This window comes from Anoplopoma fimbria, chromosome 1 (assembly GCF_027596085.1).
Source record: "Anoplopoma fimbria isolate UVic2021 breed Golden Eagle Sablefish chromosome 1, Afim_UVic_2022, whole genome shotgun sequence".
Lineage (NCBI taxonomy): Eukaryota > Metazoa > Chordata > Actinopteri > Perciformes > Anoplopomatidae > Anoplopoma > Anoplopoma fimbria.
The window spans coordinates 26,473,699-26,498,030 of NC_072449.1; the positions used below are offsets into that span (position 1 = coordinate 26,473,699).

Sequence of the window (24,332 nt, forward strand, 5' to 3'; positions counted from 1 at the left end):
CTACCACAGCAGCTTTTTCGAGGAATTGTTCATGCTCTGTGGAGCCACAGAGCTGTAGGAGCCGTCTGGAAGTGGTTAGACGGCAGTCAATGAGAGGAACACGTGATGTTAAAAGTAAATGGTTAAACAAATCTTTCCACGCAATGTACACTACAGTACAGCACTATTGTGATGTTGGTAAGAACTGTGCAAATCAAACACCCAGGGCCTCAAAAGAAACAGGGAACTTAAAAGGATGAACTCTGAAGCACCGGCGGACTCAACCCCCCTTTGGCAGGCCTCGGGCCCTTAGGGATTGGTTAAGGCCAAAGCAAGCAGGCAGTCAGAGGAAATAAGGGAGCCCAAGCTGGTGGCTCCCTCCGTGGAAATGAGGACGGCACTGTGGCCTCACCACGAAGCTGAAGGCACCAGAAGAACCAGGAGCATTGCTGTCCACGTTAGGCCCTGCGGCGTGCAGTGCACCGAGCGCTGGTTGCTTTTTGCTCGTACACCTAAGAGAAAGGAGGGGGAGGAGTCAATACGGGCGAAAAAACGGAAATGCAAAACAGAATGCCGTAACTACATTAATGGTAAAGGCTAGATAACTCAATTGATCTTTGGTATGATTCGGACTCTAGCAGCTAGGAAGAAATGGCGAAAAAAAGAAATAAAATGGACAGTGAAGGGAAACAAGACATGGGAGGAATACAGCAGTCTGTTGCTCTGAAAACATGGCTGCTAATGTCACACGCAGGACTGCAAACTTCCTGTCCGTCCGGTTGCTTGGAAGTTAATTGGCTGTGTAAGAGCAGGAAGGTTTGTGTGGGCGAGGTAATTAAAACAGTATTAGCCAAAGAAAACTTGGCTCGCACAACATCTGCGGCAACTCAATTAAGGGCGGAACATAAGATCGCTACAAAGAGAAATCAGCCCGTGCATAGAGATTGGATTTCAGAGGTCATGCAGGAGAGTGTGTGGCTGAGAAGGGGGGGGAAACGACTAACTAGCTTACCGGAGGAGGTGACCACTCGGACTTGGGAGCTGACCGCTCCCTCTCCCCCTTCGCTGAGGGCGCGCACCTCAATGATATAGGTGCCTCCCTCTGGCAGTGAGAGCATGGTGGAAGGGTTAATGGTTCTGGTCACCTGGTTGTGGCCTCTGCCTTCTTGTTTGAGTAACACCTGCAGGACATGGGCACACAGCCACCTTAGGTTTTACAGAAGAGAGTCTAGCTGCAGAGTTCCAGACTTGGGCACGGTTCCATCGTGGGACTCTTTCCTGTACCAAGCTTTGAGCAGGAAATTAGTACGTCATAGACAATCAACAGGATACGATCGCACGGGTTCATTACTTTGAGTAAACCACCAGACCTCCAACAAAACACCATAAGATAAACAACACAGCCTTAATATTTCAAGATAAAAGTAACTTATGAAGTTATAGGTAACGTAACGTTTAACAGCTAATTATTTAGGGCCTACCAACCTTATGAGTTTGCTCACTATGCTAATGTTTTTAGCAAACGAACATTTACCTTAGCTGAAATGATTAATTCATTATCAATTAACATCATTTCTTTTCCTGTTGTTATTGTGCTCAAGTCAATTTTAGCTTGCTAAACACCTTAACATAGCTAGCTAAGGTTAGCTAACAAATTAGGTTTAAAAACAAGTTATTTGCTGCTTAATGTTACAATTCTAACTTTATGAGTTACAGTTATATTGAAATATTATTGTATTGTTTACCTCGGTGTTATTGATAGAGATTGTGTGGCATGGATGTAATACCATGTACGAGATACAATGTATTAGATGTACCCTAAGTAGACTAGTTTACTTTTTAGTGCGATAAAACAAAACACACATGCGCAATATAGTGCTATATAATTGTTTATTGATAAGGAAGCGTGATAAACCTTTTATTTTCCACCTTAACACACCTGATAAGGACCTCATTTTTGCGATGGAGATGGGTCCTAGCGCAAGAGGCGCCTGAGCCTGGAGCTCTGCAGCAGGATGCTATTGGGTTTACATGGCTTATAAACTTGGTACTCGCAGAGGTATTAATAAACACATTATAATTGCCCTTTAATAGTAAAAGAGCAGCAATAATATATCAGATGTTCAGTAATCCAGAGGTAAAAGTCCTGTTTATTTACTACATAAACAATGATAGGTAAGCTGCAGTTTGAGAACTTTCCAGGCTCGGATGGAAATGAAACTCTCCTATTTTAATCAACAGTGAAAAGATGAGCAACTTTGTTAGAAAACATCTGGTTCTTCAAAGTTACAAGACTGTGTGTATGTAAAGGTAAGGAGAGAACAGTCCACTATGATCACCAACGGATATTTCAGTAAAAAATGTCCAATCACTGGGCTTAATTTTGTTGCGCATGCTGATAACGGTGAGCTGAACCAAAAGTTTACACTTCAGATTAGCCTTATAATATATTCAGCAGTTTAAATTGATTCACTCTTCGGGATATTGGGTCAATGTTGTTATACCAAATTGGTAGTAAAAGCATGCTGTCTTAGGAACATGGTTTAAATAACTGAAACTCAAAGCCGTAACATGAACCTATAGCATTGTTAAATAGACTCCTGTTTTTCCGTTTATAGTGATAAAAAAAAAAGAAATACATGTGGAACTAGCTGTTCCTCCCAATTAGCAAATCTATAGTATTTTCAAAATGTTAATATGTGTTATAATTGTACGCAGTTGAGGAAACATGACTTTAGAAGATGATCATTACCATGTACCCGATGACATTTGATTCGTTGTCCTTTGCCTTCACTGGCTCCCAGTTTAAAGACACATTGTTGCCCTCTTGAATCCACATGAGGTTGGTTGGAGGCTGAGCAGGAGCTGAGGAGAGAACGCAACATTCTGGGTGAAAATCCAAACAGACTTTTAAGCAGAGTTCCAACCAACTAGGTCAATTACTACCCTTTTTACGGGGGGATTTAGAGCAAACTATACAGGTAGCCTCTATTCCATATATAGTGGTACATGATTAGTGTCAGTGCTGTACTCACGGGCTTTCCTGGTGTTGGCTGTGACAGCTGCAGTGGCGGGACCCTGGCCGATGCTGTTGAAGCCTCTTACAGTGATGAGATACAGACTGTTGCCCTCTAGTCCTGTCAGGACCATGGAAGTTTCGTTTTTCACAGTTCTTTGTTTTATCCCCGACTCCTCCTGCTCCAAGTCTTTCCAATAGCTGACCTGTAAACACAAAATTAACGACTTTAGAAAAAAAACAATCCTCAACTCATGATCAAACGTTTAAATGCTTGCACAAAACGTCAGATACTACATGGAAATATGCAAGTGCGGGATCAAAACCCCGCCCCCCACAAAACACACAATTTACAAGCACCTCATATCCTCTTGGTCTCCCGGGGCCAGGATTGGGCGGTTTCCAAGTGAGCCTTATTTCCGATGAAGAAATGCTGTAAGCTTTCACATCGGACGGCGCTTCCCTCGGCTCTGTAAAACAAGATCAAATGGGGACAACCATAAAACTGCGGAAAAGCTTTTCTTCTGTACTTTTATAATCAATGAAACCACAAATATGAACCCACCGCCCTCAGCGGAGTGGATGATGACGACTTTGCTGAACGGCCCGTCCCCCTTGTTGTTGTACACGCCGACCTTCACTTCAAATGGGGTGAGGGGAGGGAAGGTCTCGTCTCTGTATTTATACGTCGTGGAGTCCGCTGACGTCACCATCTTCTCCTTCCAGCCTCTGGTTCCGTTGGCGCGAAACGCAACGATATACCCAAAGCCCTCGCCATTTTGGAACTCCTCGGATACAGGCTGATGAATACAGTGGAAAGACAGAAACGATAATCACTGGGATTAAGTGCGAACCTGTCTTACTGTAGCGGCACTGTACTGCTCTGTGGCTGCATTACTTTCTCATTTAAATAGCCTCTTCTGTGCAAGTGGGCTCTCATTAAACAAAACATGCCTTTTTCCTCTGGTAGTCCCGTATAACCAGCTTTTAATTTCCTACCCCTTGACTGTTACTGTTGTCTGCCAGTGTTAATAAAGATGCAGTCAGTCTTGAGTAATGGAAACAAATCATATCTGGCTCAGTTGTCCCCATTATGCAGCACATTTATCTTTTCCATGTCTGACGGGAGGATTTTTTTTTTGAGACAGGTTTTGTGTGCTGGCTTCAATGCTTAGCTGTGGCTTTCCTGAAGAGGCGAGAGTGGGGGCTGTCTTCCACAGCTGCTCCACGCTTAATCAAATGAAATGCCAATTCATTAAGTGAGCTCAAAACTTAATTAAAATATGGGCTGCAGGGTTTTAAATCTAAATTTAATAAATGACAAACACCTGTACACCTGTTTTTTGGCAACAAAATCTCAGCGAGCTGTAATGTGTTGATTTGCATAGGCTTCAAAGTAACACTGTACCCTGAAGGCACCACCCAAATTAGCCGTCCAGTCCACAGAGGGATTGCTGGTGGATGGAGATGTAGTTCACATTTCATTCAATCAGGAAGACTGCCTAATTATGGGGATGATCAGTGGAAATGAATTAGCTTCCATCAAAGTTATTATCAAAGCTGGCAAGGCTTTAAAGACATGCCAAGGAATTTAGGTCTTTAAAAAAAAAAAGAGCATCAACAAATTAGCTTGTTAAGTCTAGAAACACTCGCGGCTTTGGGAATTGAGATAGTCGCGGGTAAGTGTGGACACGGTGTGAGAGGGCTGATTGAATCGAGGTAAGTGTTGTGGATGAAATTACGGGGCCTGCCGGGCTCAGTCACGATGACTGTGGGGGCATCACTAATGGTCCTCCCAATGGCTCACCGAGAAAAAAAAAAAAAAAAAAAAAAACAGTCTCCCACCGTCGACTCTAATGAGACGGCTGAATGAAGCTGCAGAGACTGTTTAGTCATTCATCCTGCTTAATAACCCTGCCCACCATGGCCGTCCAGGCTCTGACAACTCTCCACAGATGATCGGAGAGGCAGAACTGCCGCGCGCTCGCATGCCTCGACTGCCAAAAAAGGGCTAACATTCCCGCTCCGTCTCCTTTAATATCCATCGGCATTGATCACTGACGAAGTCCTGATTTATTTCCAAGAGCATTTAGCAGAAACGAGCAGAAATAGGGCAGAGCTCTAACGACTTGAAACGGGCGAGCGCCGAAAGGAGGACACTGCATCGAAGTGGAGCGTCTCGGCATCGGCCAGATTGGAGACTGACGGACTTATTGATGGGTGACCAATTATTTCAACCCACAATGAGCAGAGAGAGCAAAAAGAGCATTGTTTAAAGAGTACTTCAGAAGTGATTGGATCTGACCTGCGAAAAATGTCTGAATAAAAACAGACGAGCAGACTCGATGATGTTCACACATTATGTGGCACTTGTTGAAGAAAGCAAATTGTTCCCATCATGGAGGTCACTGAAACCGAACAGCTGCAGCTGTGCATTTTCTTGAGTCTCATCAAGATGGTCCTAAGAAAGAAAGTGTTTTGCTTTTTAAAACTCAAAATTGATCCATGGCTTGAAAGGACTCTATTAAAGTTGTACATCCAACAAATCATGGTTTAATCTAAGTTAAAATAAAATAGCCCTCGATTTTCCTTCCAACACGGGGTCCTGCTTTTTTTTATAAAGAGGTCGTCATTGTGTTATACAAGCCACTCTAATGACACTCTTTATATAGCATTACTCTCATTTATAAACAGGAATTGGTCTACCACCAAACACCATCCCATCTGGAATGGACATTATCCCCCATAATGTGCCACGGAGGGGCACTTCTCCTCATGTGAAGGTTATCTTCCCAGTGGCAGTTGGGCTCCCATACTTAATAACTACAAGAATAACTGTCAGTTGCTTCCACATCTGTTCACCGTTCCCCTGTTAATATATCCTTCAACTCATCTCAATTGCAAATTCTCCGCGTTGCTCATAGTAATTCTGCACATGCTGTGTGCCCCGAACCTGGCTGGGAGCCAAGCTGTCCACTGATATCCTCTTTACTCGGCGCCGAGAGTTATTACGCTTTTTGCGCAACCCTCTTTAAGATTTATATTACAAACAGATATTCATAAACATCCCTTTGGATTTATTGGAAACGACTCCGAGATTCAAGGTTAATCATCATTGTGCCGCTCTGGTGGGACCCGAATTTGAAATTCACAACGTCTTAATCACTGGCCGAGCTTATGCGGCTCCGTGTAATACACGGCCCGGCTGGCACTCTTTGAGATTAGTCAGCAAATTCCGCCGTCGTGACCAAGTTGTGTCCTCAAACTCTGAGACCCTGTGTGGTTAAACAAATTTCCTACGGAATAAAGAGGGACCCTGTTGCAGATGCAATGAGCAGTGTGATCCTGGGGTTGTGTATTGTCATGACGATCTCTCTTGGACACAAGCTCTTCAGATCAGGAGAGCGTGCGACAGACAATAAATCAGCATGCACATAAGCTGATAATATATGACTCTAAAAAACATCCTCATTATTTCAAGTCACTCAGAGGTTTGTCTTATATAATCAACATATTGTTTTTGTGGCATTAGTTTGCACAGGCTCTAGTGCTTGCATGGTATTATTTGATGCCGCCATGCCTTTATTTCCCTTGGGACAGTTAAATCTTTATCTCATAAAAGTGTTTTCTCTTTACAATAACCACCTCAGACTCTGATCTTGTGGAAAAGCATCCTGCCCCTGTTGACTAAAGCACTTTCCTGTCAGGTTTGTTCCTTTTTTGAATAGTTGATGCCATTTCTTCCAGGTTCTTTTTGTATGAGACAGCTGTGAAGACTACAGTGTCTACAATGACGATATAATGTGCATCTCTCTCGCCATATTCTTCAGAAGGGTCACGGCTGCCAGGGAGTTCAGAGCATCCACACTTGGGACATTTTACCTTCGTTTCTACAGCTGTGTTGCTGACCCGTATGTCTGCTAAAAAAGACTGCTAAAGTAGTAGTGTTACAGTAAGAAACAACTGCGTGTGTCTGCTGCCATTATTAGCTGAGTGTATGCTCTGCTAACTTTAGAACAATCATATAGCAAAACATTAAGATTCACGTAAACGCCTCCTTTCCACACAGTCTTGTTTTGTTTCTAAAGTTGGGGTGGCTGTGGTTCAGGGTTTACAGCGAGTCATCCTTTAAAAGTTTTTTTTTAATTCAGTATAGTATGCGTTCTCCCCCTCTCCCTAACCCCCCCCCCCCAAACTGTTTAACGCTAGGCAATGCATCTCTTTAAGGAGAAGGTCATTTTGTCTGTTTTTCTCCTTCCAGTCTTGAGTCTGTTTAACAATATACAAACCACTTTTCATGCACTCTATATGATAAACAGCATGCACGCTACCAATATTAGCCAAAGATGTTGTCCAACTTTTCAATTAAAAAAAAACCGTATATATTTATTGAGCCGATTTTTCGGTGCACTCGAAATTCTTGACCGAAACCCCCCCCCAAAGGTTCCCAAAGTTAATGGACTTCTAGTTGGCTCACACTCGTAAACAAAGCTTTTGGGAAACAAGGTGTAAGACATAGGAACGCTGACAAAGCCAAATTCCATCCAAACATAACTACTCTAATGAGACTGAAGCTTGGAGCTCAACCTCTGACTCATACTGTGTAAGCGCTATTGTGCATGTACTTTTGTTTGTTTTAGTTTTTTTTGTTTATGCAGGTGAAAAACAAAAACAGACTTTATACATGAGAATATTAGATCCAATATAGAGAAAAAAAAGAACACGATCAGTGTCTATTTGGAAAATCTATGTAAACAATTTTTCAGTCAAAAAATGCATTCTTAATTCAATGACATTTCTGCTGAATTTTAACCTTTAACTCTTCACCCCTATCAAAATTGATTGTCAGCCTCCTGTTCTCAACTCTGTTCTTCAAATAGTCCAACAAATCCCACAATACGTCTCTTTTCCTGCCTTTAACAACATCTCCAGACTCTTCTCATCATTCTCTGACTTGAGTGTCTGAAACTTTCCTCTATGCTTTAATTAGATCCCACTTTGATGGTTGTGGGAATAGGACTGCGTGCAAACACCGGTCCCCAGCACACACTGAGGGGAAACTGCATCTACTCGTCATATCTCACCTCAAGTGAAAGCAACTGGCTGTAAACTAATGCAATCATCTGTATATCTTCAAGTCATTAAACCGTTTCCTTCAAAGCTTAGGAGCCACGAGGACTTGCGTCATCCATCAACCATGCTTTATCCCCCTTAATAATGTCTGACAAGTATTCCCAGGCAACAAAAAGTGAAGGTTTTTAATGAATGGCACATGCAGTAACAACCTCTACATGATTATTAAGTCACATTCACATGCAGAATTTATTACTTAGTGACAGTTTAATCCCTAAGGGAACATTGGCAGAGCTGTTTCAGCACCGATGTTTAAAGGGACCCTTGTTTCAGCAGGCTTGTTTTCACTCTTTCATAAATATATTTATAACATATTCTCAACCTGCGGGTTCAGGAATGTTCTTATAGCAGTGGGGTGGTGATGATAAATGCACTCAACATACACATTTATTATCACATTTTTTTGTTGAGCAATACTTTCTTAAGTTTTGAATATTTACACCACGGAGGTTTCATCCCACATTTAATCATGTAAAAAACCTAAAAATAGTCATTTCTGTGCTTTTATGCGTGGGGGTTTCAATACCGCAGGCACTGCTCTTTTTCAGTCACACTTAGGAAAGGTTGAAAAACACTGGCTTACAGGATCAACATGTTAATTCCCTAAATAGTAAAATGGAAAAATCTGTATTTATGTTAATTGTGTTCTGTATATAGCTCAACGTCAGCATGCCTATTGTCATCATTGTGATACAAAAGATTACTGTAAACCTGCCTTAAAGGTGGGTGAGTTTATTTGTTGCAGATAACAGGGACTGTGAAGTACACATCACAAGGTGACTTTGTTGAGCCTAAGGTTAAAGGAATGCTTCACACACAATATAACCCTGCGTAATATTAATTACTCCTCACTGTATGTATATTACTTATTTTCTCTCATGCCTCCACTGTGGACGGAGAATAAAAAAAACAGAGAAAAGTCTTGATGAATTGAAGTAAATTGGGGTCCGCGCTTAACAACAGAAAAACTACATCAAAACATCCGTTTACGAATTCTCACACAACTCAGGAAGTACAATCAGACCCTCATTTATCCAGTCGTATGCTCACTACTTACCAAACACGTGCATCTTTGCTAAAACACTACTATCTATAACACTTCGGACTTGCCCGGACTAGCATGCGACTGTTTATGTGTAAAAACAAAGGTAACTGGGTAAGTAATTGAAATATAAATAGTCATTTTCTCTGTGAAGTATTTCTTTAAATTACTGGGGTGACTTATGCTCTTTCCATGAAGAATCATAAAAAAACCAAAAACATTTCAAACTTTGCCTCATATTCACAGTTATGTTGGCAAAACCCCCTAAAACATTAACATTTCTGACATCAAGCTGAATACTTATTATCTATGTTATTGCCCTTGGATTAGTTGAAAGCAACTGATCCCTGATAATTTCCCCTGGGAACAAACATCTTTAGATTGCGTTACCATATTTCTGTTTACATAACGCAGCACATTGACAGGTTTACCATAACAAGGCGTCGTTAGCGCTCAAAATCTTGATCTAATCTATTGACTGGAAAGACATTGATTTTTTATGTATTTTTAACAGAGTGCTGATGGAAAAGTTTAACATTCTGTCTTAAAATTTGACTGGGAACTTCAGTGAACTCTTCTTAATAATTATCATTCTGGTATAATTAATGGCCTGTGGCAGTTTCTGAATCATCATTCTTTAGAAAGCGAAAGAATGTTCAGCATCTTGAATTTCAAGGAGCTTTAATCCTTCTGCAGATATACTGTACTTATGTCAAACCCTCACCGGAGAGTTTTAAAAACACCACACAGTTTGAATGTCATGCTGTTGACATTCCTCGAAACAACAGGAAGCTGCAAAGATTATTTTTTTAAGTGAGAGTAGACTAAATAAAAGCTTCTAATAACTCCTGTTTATTCAACAAATATCTGAGTTTGCTCTACTGAAACAGCAGGCCCGCTGTGACATTTGTGTTTTTTTGCACATATGTCGTCACGTTTGTGCTACAGAAGCAGTTTGGCAGAGGACCCTTACCTCCCACGAGATGACCAGTTCGTGCCTGCGGCCGTTCCCTCCGCTGACGTTCGATGGTGCCACTGACGGGACTGTGTGAAGCAGAAAGGTTAACAATGCATCACTGACCCAACACTGCAAAAACACTGCAAAATGTTTTTGACAGAAAAAAACAAACTTTTCGGATAGTAGTGGCTTATGTCCTTTAAGGCTCACTCCTCTATTTATAAAAATATATTTAAGATAAACTTGGGTTTTATTAATTGCTACTTTGTCATAATGATTAAAAATGCTACAGATCACAAATACAACAGGACACTGTTTTAATTATGTTTTTAAAAACATCGCTGAAGTAAACAAACCTTTTACAGCATTAGAAAACATTAAAAAAAGTTATTGTTTGATGTTTGTGACTGCCTTCAAATACCTGTTGATCAAATTGAGAGTGAGAGTGATAGTAGTTTTCCGTGCTACGTTTTGAATTTTACAACTCTTTTTGTTCATCTTTGAATCACGGATTGTAAATGTAAGGCTGAATTACCACAGCCGTGTGCAGATGCAGTAATTACTTACTAATTACGCTGAAGAGATAGGACAGATTAAATAAGCCACTTCCAAATGACCACTGACCTTTGTAATTATTACGTTTTATAGACGAGCAGTTAGTGAAGCGGCAAACCTGATGCGGACTGTCTCAGTCAATTTCTGCTCCCCATAAATAGTGTATTCTGCTGTGTCTTTGCCTTCGGGGCATTAAAGGACAGGCTGCTTCAGCGGAAACACCACGCTTGTTGAAATTCATGTAAGCAGCTTATTTTCAACCATTTTGCCCAATTAAAATGGAGTTTATTAACAATGGGAATGTGACATGGTCATGAAGTGGCATGTGGGGGTGCTGTAAGCTCTGTAGCTACAATAGATCATCAGCACTCAGTATATTCTCAAAGTTTCTGGACACAAAATGTGACTAGAATGTAGTGCACATTGACGGCTTGGCTGATTTACCTGCTTCTTTCGTCCTAACGCCTCTCGACGGTGCACTCGGGTCTCCGGTCCCGATCGCATTGCTGGCCACCACCCTGAACTCATATTCCACCCAGGGGTTGAGCTCCACAGCCATGGCTGACTCCATATCCCCTGTCACTGGTTCTGGGTCTGCAGACAGGAGTGTTGCTGATGTATTTATTTAATCAGGACACGCAACACACTTTTGTTCACATTATGTACAGCGTTTGAGACACACTGCCTTAAGTGCCGACTCAAGGCTTTAAGAGTGAAGAGTGTAGCACACAGGCAACATCCTCGCCTGTGTGTTAAACATCATTGCGTATGTGTTAAACAATGATGTTTAACACACAGGGAATCAGGGAGGTTTCTTTTATTTTTTATGGCTGAACATTTGAAAGTGATGTGCTGTCACCTGACCACATACAACAAACTGAGCATCAGCACAGGCAATGGGAAGACGGCTGGCAAAGCATTACAGCATCAACGTTCACACCTGTGTGTAAAAGCTGCGAGTCGACACTTTAACCTCATAGCCGTTCATTTAATTTCAAATCCAGTGTCATCCAGTAAAGAGCCTGAAAACCAATAAAACACTCCATTGTCTTAGTTCCCTCCAGATTCACTGTGACTTGGCATATTGTATCACCAGGTGGTGACGATACACAATTTACCCGAGACCCTGCAGGAAGATGTTTTCACGTCTGAACCCCGGCTTACTCGCAGCTTTAGAGCACATCACAAGGTGTAACTCATCACATAGAGGGAAGCTGATTTCAATCACTTCTCACAGTGTCTACAGAGTACTTAGAGAGCGATGTAATTACAAGGCACATCCCGAATGTGAAAAAAATTGTCAAGATTTATGAATGTATTTTTTTAAACAGAATTACAAGCAGGTAACACGACTAATCTAGCTTCTTCAGGGCTGCCACAATCAAGCTTCGTCAATATTGATCCTGCAACAACAAACAAACATTGACTGAAAGCATATCCGTGTCACAGGCGAACCAGAGGTCTAGCTACGCTAACTAAGGCGACTTTGGTGGAGGCCGGGGAGCTCACGCTCTTATCATCCGACGCAGCTCACGATGAGACCACTCTGTCAAGCGCGGCGCTCTTCAAACACGAGCTGATAACTCTGTTTGCAAGGAGCGGGAGCTTAAAAGCCCGGTCCCCCTTCAAGTTCAACACTGACAATACATCACAGAGTCCTAATTGTGCTTTATCGAATTAAATGTGGTTGAACAGACGTGATGCGAGAGGAGTGTATACAAAATGTGATTTATGTATCTGTGGGGATGAGCCATTATCGCACCTTAAACTCTGCTATTATTATCACGCAGCATATTAAGATGGATTACACACAATGCTTAGCAAGCCTTCATCCTTTAAACGCTAAGTGATAGTAATTGATGGTTTTTCTGTCAAGGTACAGGGAAAAAAAAGGTTATTCAGTTCTTTACGCATGGAAAGTGCATTTATACTAAATGAACATGGATAGTTCTTATAATTCAAGCCCAAAAGGTTAATTTCCTACTAACCGCTGATATGACACTGAAGAAAAATCAAAGCAATGACATTTGATGTGGGCTCAAATTGCTTTTTGCTAAGCTCCTCTGAACAACAGCCAAGTTCAAACATAAAACGACAGCCTGGAAGAGAGCTGCATTTTAACTACTTAAACAGGCATCTGAGGAAAAAAAGAAACTCTGTTGGATTTTGGATTATTGTTGTAAAGCTCTGTTTTGTTCAGCAAGATAATCTTGATCAAATGAACACCTCTTGATTTTTGGAAGTATTAAAGCAATCGGTAGAAGTAAAAAACTATCATTTGGCTATAAACAAATCACACCAAGTCACCACCACAAAGCTAAAGGCAGACTAGAGCTTGACATGACCACATTTTACAGTCTCATTTAGCTACTTGTTAGCAACCGCCTTTTGTAAGACGCATAAAAGCTTAAAAATGTTTTTTACTGACAAATTTTACATCCTAAAACAAAACACTATAATCTCTTAAACTTGTGTTAACCACAGACCCTACTAGACAACTAACCAAAACCCTATTCAAAAAAATAAAAACATTGACTTTGGAACAAGAGAACCTGAAGTGCAAAAATGCTGATGCTCATTTCGGGGTTTTAGGACTCTTGCAGCAGTCTCTGGATTGAATAGTCTGATTGTGTTCATATATAAAAGCACATTGCCAAATGAATGCGTAGTTATACCTCTTGACAACAGTAACCATGCTTTTGTTGGGCTGATTCACCATCTCCGTACTTGACTTTGGGCAGGATTAAGGCCTTTGTATATGGCCCCACAATAACCTCACAGATCTAGAGGCTGCAATTTGCTCCTTATTGATTACCTGTTTTGACAGTTTGCCAGCCTAATGAAAATGGGCTGCGGGCCTGTAAATTATAGGTGCTGATAGGGCTGTGGTTGTCCAGGCCACGAGTCCAGGACAGGGTTGCCGTGGTATCCGTGATCTCCTCCACTATCACCACTCCAGGGGGTCCAGGAGGACCTGGTGGAAAGAGAGTTAGGAAAAAGATTAAATCACGGGTTGTAACGACTGAACCACCAAAGCATCAGAAATGTCACAATGCCAGGGAGGCACAAAAAACAATCCCTGTTGCTGTTGTAAGATGGCCCATTTTGTGATGTCTTGGTCATCGTGGGTTGTTGCTATTAGATACACTAATGGATGCAAGTATTAAGAAAGATGTGTAGCTGTGTGCATATAGTGACAACATCAACTCTTCTGTTGTAATCTCTGCACAAACAAACAACAGACGAGAACACAACATACTAAACTGAACCAGGCTGACACAGATCTGCTGCCAAGCATTTCCTGCTGATTATTGAAGCTTTTTCTTCTTTGGGGTTTTTTGGAGGCAGTTTAACAGTTCTGCTGAGCATGACTGTGTGGTAGACCTTCCTGTGTTCTAATGCAGCTGGACATATGTTTACCTCAGTCTTCAGAAGTAAATGTAATCTGCAAGAGCAGCAAACATCTAAGGACTCTAGGGGGAACAGCTGTAAATGAAAAGCTGACAGCTGGTGCACTCAATGAAAACCAATGTACTGTGTCCCCAAAAAGTGCCCATTAGAAGGTTGTAGTGAAAGGTGCATTTGCATTTTGGGACAGTAAGATGCACATTGTGTCACTGTAGTAACAGTACCCTCCGTATAGTGTGCCCAACACATGGCATATATTCTCTGCTGCAGAAGAGCTTACTGTACTGTTAAATGGCAATCATTAAATACATCAAATCCCATACTAGAGATGAGTTATATGGAGGAAGTACACAGTAAAGTCAAGATTCAAAAGAAAATGTAATGTAAAATCTAATGTAAAAATACCTAAACAAACTTGGAATCATGAATTCCACAATTTGAATACGACTTATCACAGAACCCTTCTTCATTCAATAATGAAGCAAAACAAAATGTCCTGTTATGTCATCTCATATTAAACAATATGAGAAATCAACCCCTTAAAACATGACCAGGAGCTGCATTGACAATAATCGTTACATTACATTAACAGCAACAAGCGGAAGCAGACAATGAATCTGATCCCTCGACATTTCATCTGTTTTACAGCACAAATTAAACATATTCATGCAGTCTGTACAGCAAAACTCACAGTGGCCATAAAAAAAAATTGTGGAGATCAAAAGGTCAAAAGAGGGGCAATAATGTGGAAATAGCCATTGTGCAATTGACTCTTTGCTAAGCCCCGCCCTGCACTGCTAATCCGTCAAGCTGTCAGAGTTACCTTGGAGGCCACACTGTCACTAACTGCAACTCATTGAAGAAATCATATTGAAATTTTGGAAAAACTAAATAGTGATTTCAGAGAGATAATATAGATAATATGCTTTTGAAGGATATATCCAGGATGTCAAACTGATCATTAGCGAATACAGGTTTAAAAGATAAAGGTTGAAGCTAAAGTGTAGAAGTGAACCACCGCATCACCTGACAATTGAGACAGGAGACAATGGAATTGAGGACCAATGCTGATTTTTATTCACTGTTGCAATAAATTGCTGATTCAGTAGCTAGCTTAGCATAAAAGTGCTAATGCCAGGTAATGATGTGCTAACGTACTCTGCTAATGTTAGCTCCACAGTTTTTAGAAACATCTATCTCCTTTCCACCTCTCCAGTAACGGGTATCACTATTAAACAACTTTTGACCATGACTAGCTCCAAATCCATAAACCAGCTTGAACATGAACAAAATCTGAAATGATTTCATGAGAGTCTATGTAGCAGAGCCATAAATCCTCGGACTCTGTGACAAATGCTACGCTATGATTGTCCAGTCTGCATTAGAGGGCGGGACTTAGTAATGGGTGCACTTATAACAAATTGGAGCCAATTTCCTTGATTCACAGAAAACGTTGACAATTATTTTGCAGTAGGGCCTGTAATCATGTTGATTTCTATTGAACTAAACATAACAAGAATCATTAATTCTGAGAAACACATGTGGATTCTGTTTCGGGGTAGTGGCTCAGTTCAGGGGGGAGAATGAGTCACTGCCTCAACTGAAGAGGGCACAAGAGACGTCACAGTGTACTGGATCACTGACACATAACGAGCTCACCTCGAACAAGGAGTTCGGCCTCCGCAAACACTGTGTCAGCACTGGTCTGGGCCCGGCACCCATACTTCCCGGCATGCTTTAACAAAATGCTCCTAATCATCAGATCCACCGTCGAAGACTGCTGCAATTGGGAATGAAAAGGATAAAAAATAAAAGTTAGGTGTTCAGCAGGCCTAAATGCACTTGACAAGAAAAGTGTGATTCCTTTACATCTTGTTTAGGCTCATGTGGCTTGAGAGATTCCTGTTTAATTCAGGAGCTTGCTTGCTGTTACATTCTTCAGCTACCCGTATTTCCTCTCTCTGTTGAAATGAGAAATGCCTAAGGCAAGGCTGGGAATAATTCAAGGTCCACAGGCAGCTGTTTAGCACGAAAACCTGATTAAAATTACAAACCATGCATCAGCCAGGAATCTGTTGAGCCTGTAACGGATTGTCACTGCAAATATTCTCTCTCCCAAGCATGGGTAGTAGCAGAGGACACATTGGGACAGATGTGACTGTTGATAAAGGAATAGTGACATAAAGAGTACTCCCTGCTCTCTTGCAAATTTGTTTTCCACTTCATTTTATGGTTTGGTCACTAATGATTTTATTTCTGGATTACGGAGAAGGGAAATTAAACTAAATTAACCAAATTAAGCTTGATGAAACTTACTTGACATTGACTTCTTATGTTTCAAAATGATGCTTCTAAAAAGGGATTGTTTAGCTTAGTTGAACACATAATTGTGTGTGTGTGTACAAGTGGCATTTACCATAACAATGTTACTGTTGGAAAGAGTTTCCTCTTTAGGGGGGAAGGTTAAAATGACAAGGTTAACAATGTAACCGTGATGTTTGAGGGAGGCAAAGGTTAAGTGCCTCTTTGTTTGGGCAGCTTTTGTTTTTTTGCTGGGAGAACTTATACGACATCTTCCTCAGAGGATCCTTGACCTTGTCTCCCTCGACCTATTCTAGATGACGAAAATCAAACCGACAGACAAACCAACTGAAAGAAAGGGTACAGCTCAGGAGGGGCAGAAGTTGAAATGTATATGGTGGTTGTGAATGGATTTCTAACCATGTTTTTACAAAGCCATAATTTGATAAAAAAGATGACTGACAGGATACATTTCTACAAAAGCAATAATGCACATTTACAGAAAAATTCAGAAAAAGTTTGTCATTATTTATGTCTCTTTCAAAATCATTGTTGAGTGGTTTCATCAACAGTATTGGTCACTCTCTGTTTCTGTTTTTCATTTTCAGAAAAAAATACAATAAATCACAGGTGCAATTCAAAACAACCGACCAGAATTTGATGTACAAGATTATATGATTCAGAGTAGGTCTTTGATGATAGTCTGACCTTTAGATGAAGAGATTCTTTTTGCACAAATATCAAGTGTTTGCTGCAATAAGTCATTCAAATCATTACACAAAAAGTTTAAATGGAAACAACTAAATCATTTTGACACGGCTCAATGTGCAAAATCAATAAACTTGATGATAAAAAAGAACAACCACCCGTTTACACTTAGCAGGTAAACAACTATATAGACAGACAACCTAAAAGAGAGAGAGTGAGACAGAGAGAGAGAGAGAGACAGCTGGACAGACAGGTAGATAAATAGATAGGACCATGACGATAAGCAATATGACAACTGTATTCTTAGTCTTCTGCTCTTACTCTTGCTCTTACTGTTTGGATGTATTCAAAGTGGCCCCCGTCCTGTTGGAAGTTGATCGGCCTCTGGTTGAAGAGCCACTGGAAGGCCACATCCAGCGACGTGTCATGAGTGGCCTTGCAGCTCAGCACCACGCTCTCCCCCACGGTCACTTCCACTCTGCTCGGGCTGAGCTCCACACGCATGGCCTCTGGAAGCACAAAGCTGCTACACTGTCACCTCAGGCTAACCAAAAGCTAGCTGTGACATCACCGCCGGAGCCCATCACGAGAACCAGGACTAGAACAAACTTGGGCAAAAACACACTCACCTTTGTTTGGATAAATACCCTGCTGGGCTCTGATCTAGACTGTGTACAGTGCATCTGTGAGAGCGATGCCTTTACACTGTGTCCTTGTAATATGATTCTTGAAAGTGAGAGCCCTTGGTTCACGGTTGAGCAAGCACAATAAATTACCTGGCACCCGAGCAAAGGTAGGGGGGAAAAAAATGACATTGGGGACTGTTTACTGGTGGCCGACTTGTGCTAATTTGGCAGAAAATAAAAGGCCCCCGGGGCATCACTTACCTTTTACCCACAGTACAGCAGTCATCTCAGCCGAGCCCAGCTGATTCTCCGCCCGGCACACATAGTTCCCCTCATCTGCTCGGCTGGAGTTGACAATTCTCAGTGTATTGTTCCGTAACAACATAATCCTGTGAGACGGGACACAAAAATCAATACTGGTATGAGAAACAAATACACGTACGAACAGTTGCTCGACAAGTTTTTTTCAGGCATGAGGCAGTGTGTTTGCGGTTGCGTCAGGTTACAAGAATAGCAATATTCACATGGGATGAGATAAAACGAACAGCTCGGATATTCATGAAATAATCATCCACTGGAGATTCCAGTGGAAAACCTAAAATAAAACAGTGTTTACAGCGAGCAAATGATCATCACTGATGGAAGGACAAAAAGCGTCTGATGGTACGTTGTTTGTGTTACGACAAAGCTCAGAGGACTGAGGGATGTAGAGTCAAGAACAGAGTTTGTATTTGTTGCACAACCTTCAGCAAAGGGAACAGAAAAAAAAAGTATTTTCCGTAGAGAGAAATCAATAATTTAAATGTGTTAACGAATCTGATTTGCAGATACCACTAAGTAGCCCTATCTCGAAACAGGATTAAAACACAGATGTTATTAAAGGTACAGATTAAGGTAATAGGGTCACATTTTCTCAACAAAAAAAAAAGTATTGATGTCAAGAACAAAGGAACACAGTATTCCTCTGACTTTCAATTTGGGTACAATGATGCACCATATCTGATCTTGTACCGCCGAAAAGAGCACAATAGGCCACCATCTGAGTAATTGCCGTATAATTTAAAATTCATTAAAGGACATTTCAGAAGAGGAGAGAACGCTACACAACATGAAATAAAATAGATTATTTGTTCCTCTGCATCAATATTTCCATAAATCTTAATAAACCCTGATGGATCCACCTGACAAATACTAAATATTGCAGCATTCAATGATTCTAAAACCAAAAGCTGTCAAGCCGAGGCGTGCATATCACCGAGCTGTCCTCCTGGGAAACACAAGTGTAATAGAAAGGGGAGCAAAAAATAACAACAGCACCATGCCTGAATTTATAAGTAGCCCCTTATCCAGCTGAAGGACAGTAGCAATACGGTAGCAACATTTTCGCTCCGAGTTGTGAATAACAGCTGGAGAATTAAGCGCTTGACATCAGAGAGTAGAGGGTTTTAAAAACACCGGAGTCAGACGTGTGAGCAGATGGCTGCAGAGCAGGAATCAGATGAAATAATCTCCCCTTAGTGTCTGGTGCAAACACCTTTTAATCAAAATGTATGTCACAATTGATTTTACATTGCCTTAAAGAGGCGGGATGAATATTTACAAAGTTATTGTTTAATTAGAAAAACATCCAAAATCAATCTGATGAGTGTGTGTGACGTATTGTCATCTTATATACCAATTTGTGTTGTTTGGCATTTAAATTTGCAACGCCAAGCTCTTTCATCATGGGCAAGGTGATTGAAATTCACGAGGGCGTGACAAAAGAATCTTTCCACACACAAGACAATTTAGAGGCAATCTGCAGCCAGGAGACATTTTTCAAATTAGGGTGGAAATTCACAACTGACAAGGACACTGAGGCAGAGAGGACAAGATAGGGGACTGTTGGGTGCAGAATATGCAAATAAAATCAACCTTCGGAATTTTAGAGGAAACATTTAGAAGATCACAGCAAACCTGAGGCGATTGAAAATATAAATCTTTTTTATTTTAAATTTATTTTAGAAGAAGCCAAATAGACTGCTACAGAATACTTATAGATATATTTTCTTTTCCTAAAAAATGCCGAATTACTGTAGGCCCAGTCTGACTCTTAGACAAAGACTATGTGGGCTTCAACTGAGGCTGCCACATACTTTCAAAACTAATGGGATTAATACTTTCTGTTTAAGAGACAAAAGCCCTGAACATTAGCGGAAATCCATGTTAATTACAAACCTTCATTAAGTCAGCACAGCTGTCAATGCCAGATAAACGTGAAGCTGCTTCGATTCCTCCCCTGAATAGAACATCTCTCCATGCTTTAACTCTTTGCTTCGCTATAGGTAATGGCAGAAAATCCTTTGCCAGAGTCACCCTGGCCAGGACCTGCAAACGTGCGGCTCTTGTTTGTTTCGGCTTTTTACAGATAGGAATCACCCTTTTGCAAGGTTGATCTCCGGTCGAGCAGTGACCCCTTAAACACTGCGTTATCCAGATCATTAACTCACAATACAGAAGTACCGTTAAGTTGCATCAAACATGCTATTAGAGATTTGAAAACTTTATTTTTGTTTTATAAAAGCAGAGTGTGTGTACAGCTTGCGAGTAAGACAAGTTACTAAATGCTGTGATCTTCGAGATTATAAAGAAAATGGACCACACACTGTACAACTCCAGCGCTAGTTGTAATAGTGAATGATAAATTACTGTGGAGAGAAAATAAACTGCTTTTCCAATATTATGTGGTATTAATGTTCTGCTCTCTTAAGACATGGCTTTATCTGATGTTAGATAAAAAAAAACAAGGTTTTTTTCAGACAGGTATGAATTTCCCATTGTGGTGTGCGCCAACAACACACACACACACACACACACACACACACACACACACACACACACACACACACACACACACACACACACACACACACACACACACACACACACACATAAAAAATAGATTTGTAAGGGTTTGACAAATACCTCAAAGGCTTTATCAGATCCAGACAAGCCAGGGTCATTAATCACCATTTTAGGGCAACACTCTCTTACTTCTCCCCATCCATCAGATCTACAGGAGCAAGCTCTTTTATAGAAAAATAGACATCCAGAATTAGCTCAGAGGACCATTTTTTTCCCTTTTGAAACATGTTCAATGACCTCCGAAACTGGCATGTTAAAGCAATTCCTGAAAAAAACTCCTGTTTCTATTCACCTGTAAGGGTCTGTTTTGAAGGAGCAGCACACTGAGGATCTTATTATCAACCGGCTGCCCTTGCTGCGAGGCTGTTGAACAGACAGCTGAGTCTTGGCTGATAAACAAAGGTCCCGTTCTCTCACTCAAAACTCGGGATGCTCAGCGGTGACTGATAATTTCAGCGGCGTCGCTCACTTTGATTGATGGACCCCTCGCCCCTGCTCAGCCCCCTCTAGGCGCAACGGAGGGATGTTTCTCATAAAAGATGATGCATCAAACTGCATGTGAATTCCAAATGCAATTGTGCCGGTCTGAATTGTCAGCGTCCCTGAGAAGGAGGCGGGGTTGAGGGGCAGCCTCCAGAGCTTTGCCAGTACCTAAAGGTGTTTTATTCTAGTAGTGACACTTAATTTCAGTTACAGTAATGAAACTGTGATGTGTAACAACAAGACACGTGTACCATTCCTGAAGGGCCTGAGCTGGAATGGTAACACTTGAAGTAAAGCCATGAAAAAACCTGCGATGGAAAAACAATATGAAGATATTGAGGCGGACAAACTTTTCATGAATTCATGCATAATTTACAGGGCAATTAAATTTCTCTCATAATATTCTGTTCTCTAAACTGTGCAGAGGAAGAAAAAGATCCTATTTATAACACAGAGCTCAAACAAATGTAACACTGCCAGCAAAGAAAATGTGATACATCCCAATGATAGAAGCAAACATGAATCCTTCCTTAACGTCTAAAATAGTTAAAAGGTTGACACTCCAAACACTGAAACACATCCTCCACCACATACAGTACCAGTCAAAAGTTTGGACACACCTTCTCATTCAACTACTTTGAAGAATGTAAAATATAAAACATATTCTGGTTTGTTGAGCATTTGTTTGTTTACCACATAATTCCATATGTGTTCCTTAATAGTTTGGATGTCTTCAATATTAATCTACGATGTAGAAAAATAAAAAAATAAAAAATAAAGAGAAATCATTCAATGAGAAGGTGTGTCCAAACTTTTGACTTATACTGTATAACAACTGTAGATAGCTCAAGGCTGATCGTTTCTTCGTGATATTTCACAGTACAAAATGATTTTGTCTTTGTTTCACACATTTCTCTTACTTTTCAGTACGAGTACGGAGGCTTCATTTATAAAGACTACAGAGCATCATTTCCACTGAGGTATCCATCTATCTCTTTAATATATCTGGATACATTAGGCCATTGCAGACAATGTTGCAAATCAATGACCAGGAAAGCTTGATGGCACCAATGTGATGAAGTGTGTCAGATTTTAAATTACTAGATATTAAATCACAATTTCCATGCAGACATTTTTACCAATAATTGTTTCTGTTATTTTCAAAAAACTAGATCATAATAGCAGTGTGCTGCTATGAACTGAACATGTGGTGCTAAACAGTAAAAGTGTGCTTGAGGTAGGGTTATGGTTTGGTATGATGAAGTCTGTGGACCCAAGTGCAAACACCTGCGCTTCTCAAGGACTACTAATTAGCCACTTGATTAGTGTGTAGCTAACTCTGGTACAGCTGATAAGCTATTTGTCCCTTTTCAAATAAATAAAAACATAAATAAATGAATCCCTATTCTATTTGAGAGTGAATGATGCCTCTAGAGAGCTGCTGTACCTTCTGCTTTGCTGGATCCTCCGGTCTCCTCTCTTCCATGTAATCCGTGGTTTGGGCGATGCTCTGGGCTTGCAGTCCAGCGATACGTCTTTTCCAAGTGTGGCAATGACCCGTACGGGATTGTGGACAAAGACAGGAGCCGACGCTGTGCAAGACAGAGACACAGCATTTTAACGTTTGAAATGTGAGAAAATAGAGATGCAGTCATATCCTGGTCAACACAATAATATTCTGACATATTCATACCATTAATGATTTATTATTCCCAAAGTTTCTCTCTTGTCAAAACAAGCTTGTTAAATTACTGTGAATCCGTTTAGATCATGTTAATAGACCGTACGAGTATTCTATTTGTGAGATGTGTACAATCATTGATCTATCTTTAGAACAAACACTGAATGAAATGACTCCTGATGAAAGGGCTTATTGTGAAGACGATTCACTTTTTCTTCTGATCAAACAACTAAACTAAAACTAAAACAATGGTGCCTTGTCTAAAACTGTGAGCAGCTGTTTTCAGCATAGTGCCTATCATAAGCTCTTTGTATGCTACCTGCTGGATCTTCATGTTTCTACTGAATGCCCCAAAACACTTCTGAACACGACTGGACTAGCTTCCGTTTGTGTGATTTTGTCTTTTTGCCCCCTAGTGGTAAAAAAAACTTTTTGGAAAGTGGCTTTAATTATTTGTGTCGTTGCTAGAATGTAATGCATTTATAAACGTAATGCTCGTCACATGTCTTCATCTGTGGCATTTCAAAGTCATTATTTAAAAAGTGCTAGAGGGTTTAGACTGACACATCATGACTCAAACTGCTTGATCAAAATGCTAATTTGTTTTCAAAGTAATAACTAGATTTTCCACGTTAAGTGTAACAAAGAATGCCTGTATATAAACATGCTTTTATATACTGTATAATGCACCATACTTTGTCTTAATTATGTGCTAATTCAGTATCCACTACAGTAAATATACATTGTGGTATTCAGTCATGTTAATGATTACATGCCTGGATGATTTGCACTGCTTTTATGAAAACAGTGTTAACCCATATTTAACCAGGCTGCCCGAGTGAATTATAAATTATTTTTTTAACAATCATGGCTTGCTCGAGAGAATGAATTAGGCACTAATGGTCTAAATAAGGCTTCAGGCACCAAAGTAGACGTGGAACTGGTATACAGCTGTGTTGCACATCAAGGCCATCTACAGGCTGCAAGGCTTTGTCAGCTGTGATTATTCTAATTCTGAATGATGCTTTAAAGGTGACATTATACACAATGACAATTCAATCCCATCTGTAGCTACGGGCTGACCCCTGTCCCTGTAACACTTGTGTCTTTGAGGCTGAGTAGTTGCCTGAGTGGCAGAGGTCCCTCTAGACACGAAAAGCAGCGGAAAACAGAGCAGTTGCTGTGTGTATTTGTTTTAATCAAAATAAGAGCAGGCCTGCAGCCGGTGGCAGCTGTAACCCTTATTGCTTCACCCGCCACCCTCCCAGAAGAGCAGGATCTGGGACAAGATCACAGGCGCGAGGGCAGCCGCTGCCCCTGTGCAGCCTCCAGTGATCGCTCATCTGCAGGCTGTTATTAGCCAAGTAATCTGTCCTGATAGTGTTTGCTTGTGGACATCTCCACAGAGCACAGGTCACTGGGAAGACGTGCCTGGGGGGTGTAGTTATGAAAGCATTCATCACCAGCTTCCACACATCATCATTGTGACTGTGACTCTAAGGAAGGCAAAGAAACTTCCTCATCAGCCCACGGAAAGC

The 24,332-nt window shown here is 40.8% G+C and overlaps 1 protein-coding gene across 1 annotated transcript in view; it reads right to left on the reverse strand.

The window, feature by feature from the left end:
• Nucleotides 1-387: 387 nt before the first annotated feature.
• The window catches only part of cntn5 (contactin 5), a 59,787-nt gene continuing 35,842 nt past the window's right edge, over nt 388-24,332 (reverse strand). The window contains exons 10-22 of the mRNA XM_054606481.1: nt 22,561-22,705; nt 17,988-18,115; nt 17,434-17,609; nt 15,751-15,871; nt 13,499-13,657; nt 11,128-11,277; nt 10,144-10,214; nt 3,561-3,795; nt 3,356-3,465; nt 3,015-3,201; nt 2,732-2,844; nt 992-1,160; nt 388-491 (exon numbers count right to left, since the gene is read on the reverse strand). Coding sequence (XP_054462456.1) covers nt 388-491; nt 992-1,160; nt 2,732-2,844; nt 3,015-3,201; nt 3,356-3,465; nt 3,561-3,795; nt 10,144-10,214; nt 11,128-11,277; nt 13,499-13,657; nt 15,751-15,871; nt 17,434-17,609; nt 17,988-18,115; nt 22,561-22,705 — 1,868 coding nt within the window. The remainder of the gene's footprint in view (nt 492-991; nt 1,161-2,731; nt 2,845-3,014; nt 3,202-3,355; nt 3,466-3,560; nt 3,796-10,143; nt 10,215-11,127; nt 11,278-13,498; nt 13,658-15,750; nt 15,872-17,433; nt 17,610-17,987; nt 18,116-22,560; nt 22,706-24,332) is intronic.